Source organism: Capra hircus, chromosome 19 (assembly GCF_001704415.2).
Source record: "Capra hircus breed San Clemente chromosome 19, ASM170441v1, whole genome shotgun sequence".
Taxonomy (NCBI): domain Eukaryota; kingdom Metazoa; phylum Chordata; class Mammalia; order Artiodactyla; family Bovidae; genus Capra; species Capra hircus.
The window spans coordinates 9,048,387-9,066,086 of record NC_030826.1 but is presented as its reverse complement, the minus strand read 5'-3'; the positions used below and the strand labels follow the sequence as shown (position 1 = coordinate 9,066,086).

The 17,700-nt window shown below is 36.9% G+C and overlaps 1 protein-coding gene across 1 annotated transcript in view; it reads left to right on the top strand.

The window, feature by feature from the left end:
• Positions 1-17,700, top strand: part of HSF5 (heat shock transcription factor 5) — a 51,357-nt gene that overhangs the window by 7,044 nt on the left and 26,613 nt on the right. Inside the window, 4 exon segments of the mRNA XM_018064237.1 lie at positions 86-460; positions 9,290-9,387; positions 12,142-12,663; positions 14,509-14,686. Of these exon segments, the coding sequence (XP_017919726.1) occupies positions 86-460; positions 9,290-9,387; positions 12,142-12,663; positions 14,509-14,686 (1,173 nt within the window).

Below are 17,700 nucleotides of genomic sequence, written 5' to 3'. Positions count from 1 at the left end.
GTAGTGTATGTTTTGTGACTTTTGGTTTACTGTGTCTGGTGGTGTAATATAAGATTAGTAAATGTTCTCTTCCTCTTTTATGCAGGACCAGTGGCCGTAGGACAGTTTCACCGGTCGTTCCGGCGAGATAGTTTGTCTCCTTACTCCTACGTATCAACTTCATCCCACAACCACAGTACTTTTCCTCTGAAAGGTTTAGATCGGACCCCGATCCCTCCTAGAACATGGCAGAACTCTCTTGGAATGCACCCAGGACAAGTGGAAACGTCTCCCACTTTTTCAGATAAAGGGGTTCCATTTCCTGTACTACAGAGGTTTCCGACTGAGGTTACGTATACCCTGCAGCCCAGTGCCACATCTGTACACGTTCAGCAAGGTCCTCAAACAATGGTCAGCTCCTCCCAAAAATATAGTAACTACACACCCTCAGCGCAGTACTCCCAAGCCTACTATCCAACAGGTATGAGAAATTCAAATTCAATGGTTTCTTTTAAGGTGCTTGATAACGAGAACTTACATTTTTTAAAATGTATTTTTGTATGTCTGAACAAAACTAGGAATGTGCACCTAGGAAATGTCAAAGATTTCTCATGAGTACTCATTTTTTTAGCAATATGTGAAATTTCATTATGTTCTTAAAGGCTGTGAAAATTGTTGGAGCATTGAAGTGTATGTTTTTAGTGAAACTTTGGTATCCTCAAAATATGTTCTGGTAAGACTCAGTACACCAGATCTTGATATAACACTGTTCTTGGTGTAGTAGTTTTTTGTGGGTTTTCTTTTAGGAAAAAATACTTATATTACATATTATTTATTTTTTAGTTATATATGTGAGACTACCTCATAATGAAATCATCTTAGTATCTCAGTAATGAAGTTTAATAAAAGAGCCTACTTACCATCTCTTAAGACTAAATTATATTCTTTTAATAAAAATGTAATGGTGTGGTTTGGCAGTGCAATCCCTGCAGGGTTAATCTCAGCCAGCGAACAGCTGGGAGTAGCCCGAGAGAAGAGGCTGACAATGACAGCTGACCTAGAGCTCAGCCAAGGGCATGGAAGACCTGCCAGTAGAGCTCAGGCCACTCATTGGGAACCCATGTGATAGTGACCATCCATTTAGGGATACATTTTTGCAGAATGATAATGTTACCATTTAATTAAAAACAATTTATTGTTTTGCAGAAGCACCATAGAGGTAATATATATTTTCATTATTGTTTACACAGAGTGATGAAATGGGGCAATAGAAAAAAGTCAAGGGTCAAGGCTTTCAGAAAAGACCAGGAAGAGAAAAAAGGGGGCAGTCCTTTGCCTTTTGAATTAAGAATGTAGGCATATTAATTAAGTACAGCTGGAAGCAGTCTCCAGAGGTATTTTTGTTAGACCACTTTTCCCAAGCAGGACGAAATGAAAAACTAAAATAAGTGGGAGGCATGTAAATTAGATAAGGAGGTTAAATGATTGGTTGTCTTTTAAAAGCTGTAAATTTGGAAACTGTTCCATTTATAATAATGCTGGTAATATGCAACCATATTTAATTATTATTGATTGGCTCATTGCATTCTACCTAAATACAGACAGTAAAAGAGATTGCTTTATTTTCTCAAAGCACTTAAGTTCAGTAATATTAAAGTAATAAAACCAGAGGTTAAATTAGATTGAGTTTTATAGATTTTTGGAGCTGCTACTGTTTTGGTGGATGGAGAAGGATAAGGGGAAGAAATTATATGGAGTAAGATGATATAGCACTTAATTATTTGCCTATTAGAAATTTTAAAAATCTTTTAACCTTATATATAAAAAAAAGTGGAGGTCTAAGTCTCTTTTATTCGGACTTTCAGCCAATTCTTTGAAGAACAAAAATATCTGGGTGATCTTGAAAGCTAGAAGATGACATTTGTGTTATATATCTTATGTATAGCAACAAATAGTGTCAGATCTTTCCTGAGGGATTTTTAATCAATATTTTGATAAATTAGGCATTGCTATCTAAATTATAATTTGGCTGCAATCCATAAATGCATAGAATAGATATATATGAGAGAGAGACAGTCTGTGTTTTTCTTATACTTGCTTTACATTCTATAGCCCATCAACTGGACAACACCCCTGTCTCTCTTCCTTTTAGCAATGAATGTCTCTCTTTCTTTTCCTAATCTCCCTTAAATGCCCCTCCTTTACACTACTAAAGACTCAAAAACTTCTGGGGAGTTGAAATTTAGGAGGACTACAACAGGGAGAGAAATGTGCTTGGCCTTCTAACTTGGGATTTTGGAGAAATTTTCCTATGTACATATTAGATACGGTGGTTAGGTTCCATATTACTATTAGTGCTGCCATTAAGGTACGGATGGTTATAGTTTGGCTTAGGAGCCAAACTAGCCTGTATGATGATGTTTCTGCAGGAAAATGTATTCCAAATTCCAAACAATCCTCTTAGAAACTCCTAGTTCTAAATTTTATGAGAACTAGTTGTATGTTATTAGAAAATACTATAAATAGTTAATATTATTCATTCGTTATAGAAGTACTATTTGTTAAATTATTGCAATTTAGGATCTATGTCATTTAAAAAATATTTTGTGTTAGCTTGGATTTAAATTTATAAATAAATTAATTAATTTGATAATTACATTGAAAATTGTCTCCAGGAGTCCAAGATAAGGACTAGAAAAGAGGCACATTAAAAGAACAAGTGCTGCTGATGTTTTGATAGTATAGAGTGCATATGAAATAGAATCTTGTATTATCTGAATTTTTGTTTTGTCTTCTTTGATATGGATGATTGAAATTACCGTGAAGGTTCTGAGGTTATAAGAAAAAGAAATCTCATGATTTCATGATGAATTCTAATATATAGAGTAGTTCTATGATATAATGTAGGCAAAATTGCTTTGAACATTCTGAAGTACTATAGAAATAAAAAGTTGTATTGTTCAATACAAAAGACCTGCTATGGAAGGGAAAAAAAATGCCAAAGAAATAACTGTACAAGTACTTAATTCCTCCAAATCTTAGGTGAAGGACGCAAAACGTAGTGAGCAGTTTAACCAATATTTAGTGAATACTTGTTTGTGAAGGGCTTTACAAATGACTTTACCAAAGTTGAGTAAAATACTACTCTCAGAGGCAGGATAATAATCACTCTCAATCCAGCTTTCCAAATCCTAATAATAAAGTAACTAATTTTGGAATAATGATCATACTTTAATCCTTTCAAAGTGAATTATATGACTTGAGATTTGGATCAAATTTTAGTAAAAAAAACAATACTCAACTTCATTTAAAAATTAGTTATATTGAAAATAAACCTGGATCTGGTCTTCATGTGGTATAACCAGTAAAATTTGTATTTTGTAATATTTCATAAATTATTTCTCTAGTAAAGCCAAACTTGGAGACTAAAAAACTGCTCTCAAGACTAACTCGTAAATGGACTCCTCAGTTATTACGTTTGCCCTTCCTCTCTTGAAGCATCTGTTTTCTTTGCCCAGCTTATTTACATTTTTTCCACTCTTAACCGCTTCTTCAAAGACAAAATGTTATAGATCCAGCATTAGAGGGCTCTTTCTAGTCTTGCCCTATCTTGAATTCAGTTTTCTTCTCTAATGCTGTTTTCAGGGTGCTACTATAATTTAATTTCCCCTTTTTTATAAAAAAACTGTTTAGACCTTTTTGTTTTGCTCATTCTGTATTTGAACATACGTAAGAATACTAGTATATTCATATTTATATACGGAATCCTGTATTGAGGAATTGTTTTCCTTTGACTCATGTTGTAAAAGTCAAAGTTAACTTTGACTTTTTTCCCAAGTTAAGTTTTAAGCTCAAAGCAGTGATTGGTGATTTGTAGCTGCCCTTTGTCTTGTATTTTATTTAGCAAATATTTGTGTAGCAGTCACTGTGACCAGGTACTATGCTGAGTGCTTTCCAAATATTAATTCATTTAATCCTCAAAACAACTTTATAAGATAGGGAATGTAGTTATCCCCGTTTCATAGATTAGAAGCCGAAGCACAGCTCAGCACAGGCAGGGCTAGGAAACAAATCTAGGCCAGACTCTTTCGAGTTCATTCTTTTAGCCATTATGTTCTGCTTGCTGCCGCCGGCCTGCTTGTAATACAGAGAGGACATTTTGTTTGTTTTGTTTTTCTTCTGAGAGACTCTTTCCTGATATACCTCTTCCCCAGAGTTAGTCCCTTCCAGATAGGGTAGGTGACAGATGCTGGTCAGGGGGACCTCGCCTTCTGTTCTGCCGATGGCAGGGCACTGACCCTGGGCTGTTGACTCTCTCTGCTTGAGCAGAGAGACAGACTCCATCCAGCTGCTAGAGTGGGACATTCAGTCTGCAGCTGTGTCTAATTCATTTCTGTATCCCCCTGCACCTGGTGTAGTGCTTGGCTATAATGGGCTCTCAGTAAATATTTATTGAGTAAATGAAGTAATTCTAGCCTCAGCTTTGCAGTTAGTCATCTGATGGACATTGTGACATTCTGTGGATTATTTCATGTCACTCGGTTTCAATTTCCCTTTCCAAAAAGTGGCAGTAATAGTTTGGGTCTGGGATTAAATGAATTAATGTATAGAATTTGAATAGACTTCAAAATTTAAAACACTTAAAAACTTTATATTTACATATAAAGGATAACATATTTTAAAAGCTGTATTTCAAATGAGCCTAGCTACTAACACTTTAAAGGCTGACTGAAGTGATTTAAAAGAATATGCCTTTCTCATGAAGGTGCATGTGTTTCATTATTTTAAAAATTTTCTGAACTGACTCTTGGGCAAAGAAGGTTGATTATTACTGTTTTGAAGTACATTAAATTTTAAACATTTGATCTTTAGGCTTTTCATTCTATATAATGTACATAAACAAGCATAGCATATGAAGTTATAAGAACTTTCTGATGCTCTGGGAGCCTGAATTGTCAGTTTCTCTGGAAAGGTCTGATTTCGTTCTTATGGAGAGAGGGACTTGACGTAGATACACTAGGAGGATTTTTAAGCAAAAGCACAATTTTATTTTCTTTTCATTGAGGTAAAATACATATAGGATTGACCGTTTTAGCCATTTTTAAGTGTACAGCTCTGTGGCATTAAATACGTTCGCATTGTTGTGCTAGTATCACCACCATCCTTTTCTAGAACTTTTTCGTCTTTCCCCAGCTGAAACTCTGTACCCAGTAAACACTAACTTCACGTTCCCCTCTCGCCATCTTGTGGCGGCTGCTGTTCTACTTTCTGCCTTAAAGAATCTGATAACTCTAGGAACCTCATATGAGGGCAGTCGTGTATTTGTCCTTTTGTGATTGGCATCTTTCACTTATTCCGAGTCATTGATATTGTGGCATGAGTCAAAATCTCCTTCCTTTAAATGCTGAGTAATTTTCTGAAATTTCCATGTATATGGACCACATTTTATTTGTCAGTTCACCTGTTGATAGACACTGGGTTGCTTCCACCTTTTGGCTATTGGTGCTTTGAACTTGGTTCTACAATTATATGTCCTGCCTTCACTTCTTTTGGTTGTAGACTCGAATACCATTTCTTTACCTCACTGTAGATGAGGAGATGTCGGGGTTCTAGTTGCTGTAGTAACTTACCTTGAAATTAACTTTACTATTAAGATATTTTTCCTTTTGAGTATTTCTTCGCTGTTGATACTGTACTATTTCAGAGTAGCTTCAAGTCCAAAACATTTTAATTATAAATATGAATTACCTACATTGGATAAAGTATATGAACTTGTTTTCCTAACCTATAGTGGATGTGAAAATTTTTACCTTTAGATAAATTTTCAGTGATTTATTTTTACCATAAAAGATGTCATCAACTCTTATATATGAAATAGAAATTGTTCACCATTTCCAGCTTTTTATTCTACATGCGATTCAGTGCCTTAAATGAACACTGCCTTCAGAAAGACACTGAAGATCTTTATGGAGATGAACGTGTCTTCATAGTGATAAACTCAGTTTTAGAAGTGTTAGTACTTTCACAGTGCTTTCCTAATACACACTAGATTAGTTTGTCATGTATGAAGCACACCAGTTGTATTTTTATACTAGATTTTCATATCCAATGAACTCATTAATACTTTGCTTTGTTCTGTTTTTGTTGACTGTATGAAGTAGGACTGCGCTGGTAAGGAACTAGCCATTGAGGAGTCTTTTTGGATTACCTATTCACCTCCCTTTCTTCACGCAGGCACCTTTCTACTTTCCATTTGTAACTGGACACTTGAAAGGACAGTCACTATTCTGCTGTTTCCTTAGATACCAAATCAGCTATCAACTATTTATTAATATAGTCACTTATATGTTATATTTTCAGAGAAGGCAATGGCACCCCACTCCAGTACTCTTGCCTGGAAAATCTCATGGACGGAGGAGCCTGGTAGGCTGCGGTCCATGGGGTCACTAAGAGTAGGACACGACTGAGCGACTTCACTTTCTTTTTTCACTTTCATGCATTGGAGAAGGCAATGGCAATCCACTCCAGCACTCTTGCCTGGAGAATCCCAGGGACAGCAGAGCCTGGTGGGCTGCCATCTGTGGGTTCGCACAGACTTGGACACGACTGAAGTGACTTAGCATGTTATATTTTAGTGTTGTATATTCTATGTTATTTTTTCAAGAAATTTATTTTAAGGTATACTTTAACGGCTATTCAAAATGTGTGAACAGTGGCATCAGGTTGATTATAGCACTATCAGAAAAATAAAGCTAATACCTTTCATTGATTTGTTTGTAACAAAACACTTTTATGGTGCCCTGATGGGTGAAAGATCCCTTGGAGGAGGAAGTGGCAACTCACTCCAGCATTCTTGCCTGGAAAATTCCATGGACAGAGGAGCCTGAGGATCTGCAGTCCATGGGTTCACAAAGAGTCCAACATGACTGAGCACACACACGTGCGCGATGGGTGAAAATCTACAGCCCCTGACTGAGTCCTTTCTGCCACTAGGGGGCTGTTTTCTTTAGCTGTTAAAACTGGAAAAAGATCCCATTTGTTTTCAGTTTCAGCAAACTCCGCAAACCCCTCCGTAGCTTTTTGGATTTAACTTATTTCCCAGGGTATTTATGCTTTTAAATATTCTGGGAAACAAAATTCCAATACGAAAAATTTTAATTGTGTATTTGAATAATCTCCAAGGATATGGGAAGTGACAGCTGCTTGACTTTTATGTGGCCATCCTAGTAATATCTGGCTTTTTAAACCACTGGAATTGTTAAAATTATGTAATTCAGAAAACATCAACCCTTATCTTCTTATCTGAACTAGAATTCTAACCATTATTTTAATCTTTTATTTCCATGTGTAAAATTTAATGCCTTAAAATGCACATGATGTAATAAAATATTTCTCTTATGCCTTTATAAACTTTTGACATTTTAAAAATCCATAGTCAGTAATGGATAAAAAGGGAACCATTTTGATGAATTTTTGCAATTGTTAGACTAATTTACCTCAAAGATTACAGAATGAGATTATTTAGTAATTTTACTAGCATATTCAGAATATGAGAAATGTGGACCAAAAATGTTGCCACCTGTAAATAAGACACCTTAAAAATATTCCACAAGTGGAGTTCTAGTAAAATTAAAGTATTATATTTTAGGAAGAAAGATTAGGGAAATATCATGATACATTAAAGAGCATGTACTTTGCAGTTTGATGATTGCCTCTGTCACTATCAGCTTTGTGAACTTTCAGCACATTGTTTAACATCCCTAAGCTTTAATTTCCTGATTTTTGTAAAGTAATGTTAATATCTCATTCAGTTGTTTGGATTAAATGAGGCAATACATGTAAAGGACCTTGGACTGTACCTGGAATATGTTAGGTGCTCAGTAAATGTCATACTCTCTTTAATCCAAAGGTGTGATGTTAAAACTGATTCTCATTCGTTCTGGAGATTCTGTCTCTGGAAAAGAGGAGACTCAACCAATTATTAAGGCTGCATCTGTAAGTATGGGGACTTCCCTGGTAGCTGAGCTGATAAAGGGATTGCCTGCAATGCAGGAGACCCCAGTTTGATTCCTGAGTTGGAAAGATCTGCTGGAGAAGGGATATGCTACCCACTCCAGTATTCTTGGGCTTCCCTGGTGGCTCAGCTGGTAAAGAATCCTCCTGGAGTGTGGGAGACTTGGGTTTGATCCCTGAGTTGGGAAGATCCCTGAAGATCTCCTGGAGAAGGGAATGGCTACCCACTCCAGAATTCTGGCCTGGAGAATTCCGTGGACTATTCCATGGGGTCACAAAGAGTCGGACACGGCTGAGTGACTTTAACTTCACTGTAAGTAAGACTATACCAGTACAAAGAATTCAATCTTTTCATGGTATCCTAACTATATAAAGAGGAAGTTTGGAAAATGTATTTCCTTAGCTAAAATCATTAGCAATTTGTATACTGATTGCTTACTGTATGCCAGTGTTGTTCTTAGTAGATACTGTTATTATTCCTGTTCAATTAATAATAGGATACAGAAATGGAAGCCCAAAGGGATTAACCTTACTCCAGTTTATGTTCTTGTTCTTTAGTCACTAAGTTGTGTCTGACTCTTTTTCAACCCTATGGACTGTAGCCCGCCAGGCTCCACTGTCCTTGGGATTTCCCAGGCAAGAATACTGGAGTGGGTTGCTGTTTCTTTCTCCAGGGTGTCTTCTTGATCCATGGATTGAACCTGCATCTCCTGCGTTGGTAGGCAGGTTCTTTACCAGGGAAGTCGCCAGGGAAGCCTCAGGTTTATATAGCTAGGCTCCAAAGGCAGACAGTCTAGCTCTAGGTCTGAATTCCTAACCACTTGGCTAAATGAATAAAACAGTTTTTTCCGTAGATTTAACTGGATGCATTGTATATTCAGTAGGAGTGTTTGGAGAGTTTTTATACTTCTTTTATACTTAAAAACACACCTTCCTCCAAATGTTTACTATTAAAATGATTGAAATAATTATTTTAGAATTTTGAATATGTTCTGATATTTTCAATAAAAGGAAATTACTACTTTCAGTAAGAAGAAACGTTTGATTAGAAATGTAGCAAAATACTTAGATGCTAAAGGATTCATTGATAAAAGTAGAAATGACCCTTTTAAGTGACTTTTAGTATTGCTTTATTCCTGTTTGTTTTCAACAAATAATGGCACATCATTGGACTAAATGTATTGCACCCACAAAGGAAAACCTGGGGGAGATTTTGCTCCAGGTTGAAAGAGAGGCGCGCCTTGAAGGCCGCGGGGGCGTACGTGGGTTGACAGCTCTCTGTCTGGCTTTGTTGCAGCTGTGCTGCAGTGCTGCTCGCCTCCCACCCGCGTGGACGCGCTCAGTAGCTGTGTCGCCCCCCCTGCCGCCTCCTACGCACACTGCAGCTACTTTCAGGTAAGAGGCTGGGCGCCGCGGACAGTCTCTGCATCAGGGACAGTACAGTTGCCCAGTTGACCACGCACAGTTTCAGCCTGTAATTTTATCTTAATGAGTAGCCAGAGGTAAGCTGTGGATTATGGCCTCAGTTTTTCTCAATTCTAAGGAAAAAAAAAAAAAGTTGACGTAAGTAATGTCTGAGGATTCTTCCAGGCCTACACTGTCTCTTCTGGGCCTCCTCTTAGGCACACTAGCCACATGTAGGATATTTAAACTGAAATTAATTAAAGTTAAATAAAATTTAAAAATCATTCCTCAGTCACTAGCCACATTTCAGATGCTTAATAGTTTTGTATGGCTAGGGGCTGCTGAATTTTATAGCACACAGAACATTTTCATCATTGCTGACAGTTAGTTGAAACAGTGTTGTTCAACTAACTGTCAGCAGTGGTAAAACTGACTACGGTGGTAAAATAATTCATTTTTCCAGGTAAGCTCTAAAAGTATATAAATCACCAAATGACAGATCTTTCCAAGATAGCACAGATAATTACTTTTTTTTTTTTTAAGGAGAAAGGGAAAATGATGTAAAAAATGAGAAAGCCCCTGTGTTGTAAACACCACACTTCAATCATTTTCTCATTATTTATTAGGAAGCAATTTCTTTGATCTAAATGTTGTAGACTACCAGTTTTAGGATAAAATTAAATCCTATTTGTATTTTTATGTTGCAGTTGCTTAGAGATTGGAATTGTTTTCCTTTGATGTCATGTAATCATGATAGTTTCCACTCTTAAGAAAATACCTTATTAGTGGCATTCCAGTACTCAAAAGAGCATTCCTTTTTCCCTTTTTTTAATTTAGAAAATATACATTGGAAGTCAAATTATATGAGATTGTTGTTTGGAGAGTACAGAATCCAATCAAGGGGACTTAGATGGACATATTTAATGACAGATACCATCAAGCATGTTAGTCAAGCTGTTTCATTTCCACTGGAAAGACATGTCTGTCTCACAAATTAGATGATCTTATCAGGGATTCTCTCCCCTGGGTCATACTAGAGATACTCTGTTGGTGTTTTTTGATTATATTTATGTTTTAAATAAGTCATTTAAAACATCTTTAAAGACGTTTTCTTACTGCAAAGGCAATACATTTTGATTGTAGGAAAACAGAGATAAGTAGACAAAACTTTTAATTTAAAAAGCTTTTTTAAATTACGTGTTTGCTTATTTCTGGGTGTGCCACATCCTCACTGCTTGCTTTGCGCTGACTTCCTCTACCGTGACGAGCGGGGGCTTCTCTTCCCTGTGGCTCAGGGCTCCCCATCGCTCTGCTCTGTCCTGTTGCGGACGACAGGCTCCGCGCTCCTGGCCTTCAGGACTTGCAGCGCTCGGGCTCTGTAGTCGTGCCATGCGGGCTCTAGTTGCCCTGCAACGTGTGGAGTCTTCCTGGACCAGGGATAGAGCCCGTGTCCCCTGCATTGGCAGGTGGATTCTTACCTACTGCATCACCAGGGAAGTCTGACATAAAATTTTTAAATGGAAAAAAGGGAAGTATTTCAGATGCCATTCTGGAAATAATTGCAGTTAAGTTTTGCTGGACTGTAGATGTGGTGACTGTGCATGAATGGTCCGTATATTGTAATGGTTAAGAGCAAGAATTCTGGAGTCAGGCAAACCTAGGTTTGAAACCTGGCTCTGTTAGTTATTTCATTGTGACTTTGAATAAATTATGAAGTTTCTCTGAACTTCAGTTCCACTATTTGGAAATGGAGATTATCACATTTCATTGACCTCTTATGAGGATTAAATGAAATAATGTAGAGAAAGCACTTTGTGTATGCCTGGCACGTAGTAAGAACTCAATAAATGGTGTATAGCTATAGTACAGTAGCTTGATGTTTAAGCCATTTAAATTTACATTTTGGCATTAGTGGCCTTCGAATTATTGATACAATCTTTGTAGTGTGTTTGGAGACATTGACTCACTACCTATTTTATTCAATTGTAACTCTTCTGTATCTTATGTTTATAACCTGATATAGTCAACAAACAATTATTGAATACCTACTCTGTGCAAAGCTCTGCATTTGGCAACAACTCATTATGTTTTGTTTAATCGTTACTTCAGAATTCTGTGTTCATAGCTTGAGGTTGTTTTTCATCAGATGTAATTGTGCATAGTACTGTGTATAAGAGAATACATCTTAAAGATATCAGCCTAAAAGTGACAGCTGTTTTAATCAGTTGTTTTAGTATTAAAATAATCTCAACAAGGGACATTTGATATTCCATCCATTTTCCCCCCAGATTATTTGGGACAGAATATCAGTGTCTCCCCCTGAATCCGTTGAAGCGTTGGTGGACTTGAGAGCAGCCTGTGTTTACTTCCTTACTACATTCCTAAAACAGTGTATGTTTTTGTCTGTCAGCCTTTCCGAAAGACTTTTCACATAGACATTTTATCAGCAAATAAGTATTTGGATACTGTAGCTTTTTTTTGATTTTGTGTACTTTAACCCTGAGAATTATTGGTCCATTCCAATGTTAAAACTTAGCATAGTGGTTGGCGTACAATAGTTCGTGTGCTAATGCTAACAGTAGAGTTAAAGGAACCACTGCCGAAAACTTGACTGGCATTCAAGTTTTCTTAGTGAACTTCAAGTTAAATTTATGTTCAGCATTCATCAGCATAAATGTTTTTGCTTTCTTCCTTAATCTCATATTTGATTTTCTATCCAAAGAATTCTATTTTCTCTTTTCCCAGAATCCTCCAATGCAGTCTTCCTATCCAGTTGAATTTCTGCCTTCTAATTGGCCTTGCAGTGCTACTGATGAAAATAAAAAGACAGAAGTAAACCTAGAGGCTGTTTTTCAGATAGTAGATGAGTTGCATTCCTCCCCTAAATTGGAGATGGTCAAGGTGGAGCCAGTTGAGAATCAGTGCTCAACATCCCAGTCTAATAGAGGCCAACATATCCTAGCTAATTCAAACAACAGCAATCCATCTTCCATAAGCCAGGCTAGCCAGCTGGAGCCACTTACTCCTGTAGGCTCAGATATTACGTCTTTTGTGGTCGGAACAGAACAGGCAATTACCAGCTCTCTACCACAGTCACCTGAGTACATCTATACCATCCACCCAGCTCAGCCTGTTGAAAATACTACAATGCAAGAGTCTGCAATCAACCAGCAAGCTCACATCAAACTGAAGGAACAGCTAAGTCATAATCCATCTCCATCTTCAGTAGTATTTGTTCAGGAAGGGCTACCATTCAGCACACACCAGGTAAGAGGCGAAGAAAAATTCCTAGTAATGTTCAGAGGTACCTGGTGCTTCTTGCTAAGGACTGTTGTAATGGGGACTTTGTCCTGGTTCTGTTTGGGTTCAATACGAGTTCATTATGCTTTCCAGAAGGATCATGTCCCAGTGGTTCTGCACAAAGCATTTCAGAAAGAAGTAACCTTAACTGTCAGGCATGCTCTCACTATGTTATGGTTTGAGTGAGCACTGTGGTATAAGACTTATCAATATTTTCATGTTAAAAACATCCTTTGAGTTTCGATTCCAAATTTAATTTGAATGGACTAGGTGTGCCTGCCTGATTAAATTACACTTCTCAGATGGATGGTTTATCTCATAGATAACATCAGGACTTTCCTGGCCATTTGTAGCATGGAGGTAAGGAGATGGTTGGAAATATTTTCATACTTTCTTACAACATTATTGAATTGTAATTTGACTTGAGAGCATACTGTGTGTGAATTTCCTTGCTAATATTCTCATTCCTTAAGCAGAATTCTGACTCTGGTTTGAGAGATATATTCTGAAGGTAGAGACTAATCCTTGATCATTGCTAGTTTATGACCAGAAAATGAATAAACTCGCATTCTAAAAAATAAAAGTATATCCAAATTAAAATCACTTTTGTGATTAAGTTTTTATTTTTTATCTTTCATTTTGGATTTTTTTCTTTAATGGAGTTGAAAATGTCTTTATTTTTAGAGGTTCACAAGATAATTTTTTGGCAGTTGTGTGTGGTATTTTGGTCACACCATGTGGCTCATGGGATTTTAGTTCCCTAACCAGGGAGTGAACCTGGGCCCTCAGGAGTGCGAGCATGGAATCTTAACCTCTGGACAGTGAGTGAAGTCCCCTGGGCAGTTTTTTTTAATGCATTCTTTTCTGGCTAACTTAAGGGTCAAATGTCTTAAGATTTCTATCAACTCATTGTCCTTTTTGAGCCCAAACATTGAGACCCAGAGTACTATGTATTAAAATAATAATATACATTCAGTATACCAAAGATAGGCCCTTTGTGTTTCAAATATGCCTGTGAAAAGACCATGAAATGTGTCTTTATTCCTTCATAGTCACATCCAAAATATCAGATTTCATATTTTAAAATTGCATTCACACAGTTTCTTTAAAAAAATTTGGATATCACAGCTCTTGAAAGCTGTATTTTGATCTTCTAGCCCTACTTCATTATATAGTTTTATTTTAAAATAAATTCATTAATAAATAGAATATTTCTGAAATTGGTCAACTTGACAAAGGGATTAGGTATTCTGAAGAAAACATAGGAACTCCAAGAAAGAAATCTATGTATCATAAGCAAGGCAGATCAAGATTTTATACGGGCTGAAGCTTATACAATTTTGAGAGCTTTATTAAGACAAAAAAAAACCCCACAAAATTAGTAGAATAAAGTATTCACAGCCCCTCTGACATCATCCAACAGGATCATACCTACGGCCATTCCAGTATCACCAAGAAGGGAAATCTGATGGAAGAGATGTTAGAATGGGAAAAGATAGTGGTATTAACTAGTTATAAATTGTATGTGTGAATTTCATTTAAAAAATGAAGCTTCATGGTGATACTTCCTCTGGTCATAAGTAAATATTTTAGCTCCATAGACATTTCAGTGGTTTCTGTATGGGGAAATATACATCTTACGAACAAAGATTCAGATTAGCTTAGCAAAATTGGATAGTGTCATTCATAAGGATTAAAAAGATCATGTTTGTTGGATCATTTTTCTATAATAGAACTCCTCTGATAAAGTATCTTAACTTTTAGTAGCTATTTGGGGGAAATTTGGAATAATGAGTGGGTTTAATATTTTAGGTGGATGCCAGTATAAAATGCCAGACCAGTCCACCTGAGAATATCTTGCCTTCAGAACAAATGGGATTCCTTATTTCAGAAATGGGGCCTGCTAGCAAGCCTAGTAAAGACATGAGTTTATCCACTCCAGCCAGATATAGAGAGCGAAGAAGCAACTCACAGCAAGGAAAGTCCCCTGGTAAGGATTGTGCCCTGGAATGCTCACAGTAGAATCATAGTGTGGAATTAATTTCTGAATGGTCTTCATTTATTATTCATAATTATACTTATCACATTGCTGTTTAATATAACTGTAATTTTAACTTTTTTCTTAATTATCCCTGTAAAGTTAAGTACAAATTATATTTCAGTATTGCATGTAAAAATATGAGCTTTTGAAAAGAGAACATAATAAGTAAAAGCAAAAGAATTTGGATTACTTAACTAGGAGAATGCAAGGATGAAAGACAATTTAATAACTGTTTCAGATGCCAAAGACTTTGTAATTACAGAAGTACTTGCTCTTTTATTAGCAAAGTATAGTACAGAATGGCATGTTCTTAAATTGTGGCAAGAAAAAATTAGATGGACATTAAAGATATTGCCCTGAGCATATTATAAAGTGTGACTCTCTATCAGTGGGATTTTTCTTGTGGTTTGTAGGAGCCCAGAGTTGGTGATTGTTTTAGTACAGTTGGTGTTGCTCTTTCTAGAGGTATGGACAGAATCTTTTTTAAGAAAATAGTGACATCTAATAAAACATATTTCTTATATGATATGATCCAAAACCAAGTCATCAAAGTCTTCAGTAGACAGTGTGAATATTATTAAATTATATGCATGTCAGAGGTGTGCAATTCAGTGAATTAAGCAATCAGGTCAGTCATTTTAACCTATAAAAATCAGAAGAATCTTGGGAACTTCTGGAGAATTTTCCCCAAAAGTAAGCTAATAATAATATGATCGAGGTATTGTTTAGACTCACAAGGTTCTTTCTGCAAAGTGCCATTTAGACCATGTCTCCCTGTTCATACTGTATGCACCGTTTGCTGAATGCAGGTTAGGCAAGGTGTGAGCTAAGAGGTTGGATGAAAACTGAAGGAGCTGTAGGAATTGCAGCTATTTCTTCTCTCCTGGCTGGTACAGCAGCCATAGCAGCAGACATAACATAACCTCGCTCAAGGGCTTTCCAGGTGGAACTTATATATGCTTACAGAACAAAAGGAGCCCTTACAGAACAAAAGGAGCCCATGGCCAAGCAAGTACCTCACGACACACATGCTCAGTGTTATCCAACTCTCTGCGACCCCATGGACTGTACAGTCCACGGAATTCTCCAGGCCAGAATACTGGAGTGGATAGCCTTTCCCTTCTCCAGGGGATCTTCCCAACCCAGGGATCGAACCCAGGTCTCTCACATTGCAGGCTGATTCTTTACCATCTGAGCCACAAGAGAAGCCCTATAAATGATCTCAGTTGTTACACAGTCATTATTTACAAAACGTGGGGTGAGAGAGAGAGAGAGCATGAGGAGAGAGAGCCTGACCACCACCATCTTGGCTTATTTGCTCTTTTCCTACTGACCAAAAACTATCTGGACCACTCATTTTATTTGGTAAACTTAGCTTACACAGTTGCTTTTAGTTGAGTATATGATCCAGTCTGTAATCAGAGACGATGATTTCTTACCACTGAAGATGGCATAGACTTTAAAGCAATTTAGAAAAGGGCAGTAGTGAATATTCACTGCATACTCATTTTTATGCCGTACTACAAACTTGATGAAAGCGGTATTGTCATCTACTTAAAGACCAGGAAACTTAAGCTTGGAGAGGATAAGGAACTTGTTCAAGATCACATTAATTTAGCTAATATTCTGCTCACAGTCCTTCTGTTGACTGTGTCCTTCGATGCACAGAAATTTTTAAGTTTGACGTTGTCCCATGTGTCTGTTTTTGCTTTTGTTGCCTGTGCTTTTGGTGTCGTATCCAAGAAACCATTGCCAAGCCCAGTATCATACAGTTTTTCCACTGTGTTTTCCTTCAGATGTTTTATAGTTTCAGGTCTTATATTTAGGTCTTTAATCCATTTTGAGTTAGTATTTGTAGACGATGTAAGATAAGGTTCCACCTTGGTTCTCTTGCATATGGACATCCAGTTTTCCCAGCACATTTGTTGCAGAGACCTTTCCCCATTGAGTGTTTTTGGCATCCTTGTTCAAGGTGATTGACCATATGTGTGAGGATTTATTTCAGGTCTCTATTCCAGTCCATTGGTCTGTTTTTCGGTATTTATGCCAGTACCATATGATCTCTGTTTAACTATTCAGTTCTGCTGTTGTAGCACTAAAGCAGTCATAGATAATACATAAGTGAATGCTTGTGGCTATATTTCAGTAAAACTTTGTTTACAAAAACCAGGTGCTGGGCCCAGTTTGACCTAGAGGTTGTAATTTGCCAAGCCCTGAGTTAGACTAACAGCTTATTTCTGAACAACAGCAATGGAAGCCAGAAAGGAGTAGAATCATATTTTCAATATACTGAAAGAAATCTGGAGTCCTGGAAATCTCTACCCAGGAAAAACATTCTTCAATGATGACGGCAAAAACGAAGACATTTTCAGATAAACACAAAATCGAGAGCACGCACCACAGCAGATAAACATTAAAGAAAGTTCTGCAGGGTGTTCTTCAGGAAGAAGAAAACAAGGAGACATATTATAGTTTCCGGGATAATCACCAACATAATAAAACAATCCAAAAAAAAAAAAAAAAAAAGGCAGGAAAGGAGGAAGAAAGAAATGAAAAATAAGGAAAAGAGAAAACAAGTAATAAAGTGGTTGACCCAGATTCAACCAAAAACAACTATTATATATGTAAATGGTCTTAAAATGTCAAAGGCAGAGTTGCTAGAGTAAAGGGGAAACTCCTACTGTAAGCTGACTACAGGAGACATGTATTGAAAGTAAGTGGATAGAAAAAGAACATGCAAAGAGAAAGTATGAGGTGGCTGGTATGATTATTCTTAAATATCAGATAAAACAGACCTTGAGACCTAGAGTGTTAAAAAGAGGGCCACTTCATAATGATGAACAGTTTATCAGGGAGGTATGACAAAGAATGTTCAAACTACCACATTCTTGCACTGATTTCACATGCTAGCAAGGTAATGGTCTGAATCCTTCAAGCCAAGGCTTCAATAGTACATGAACAAA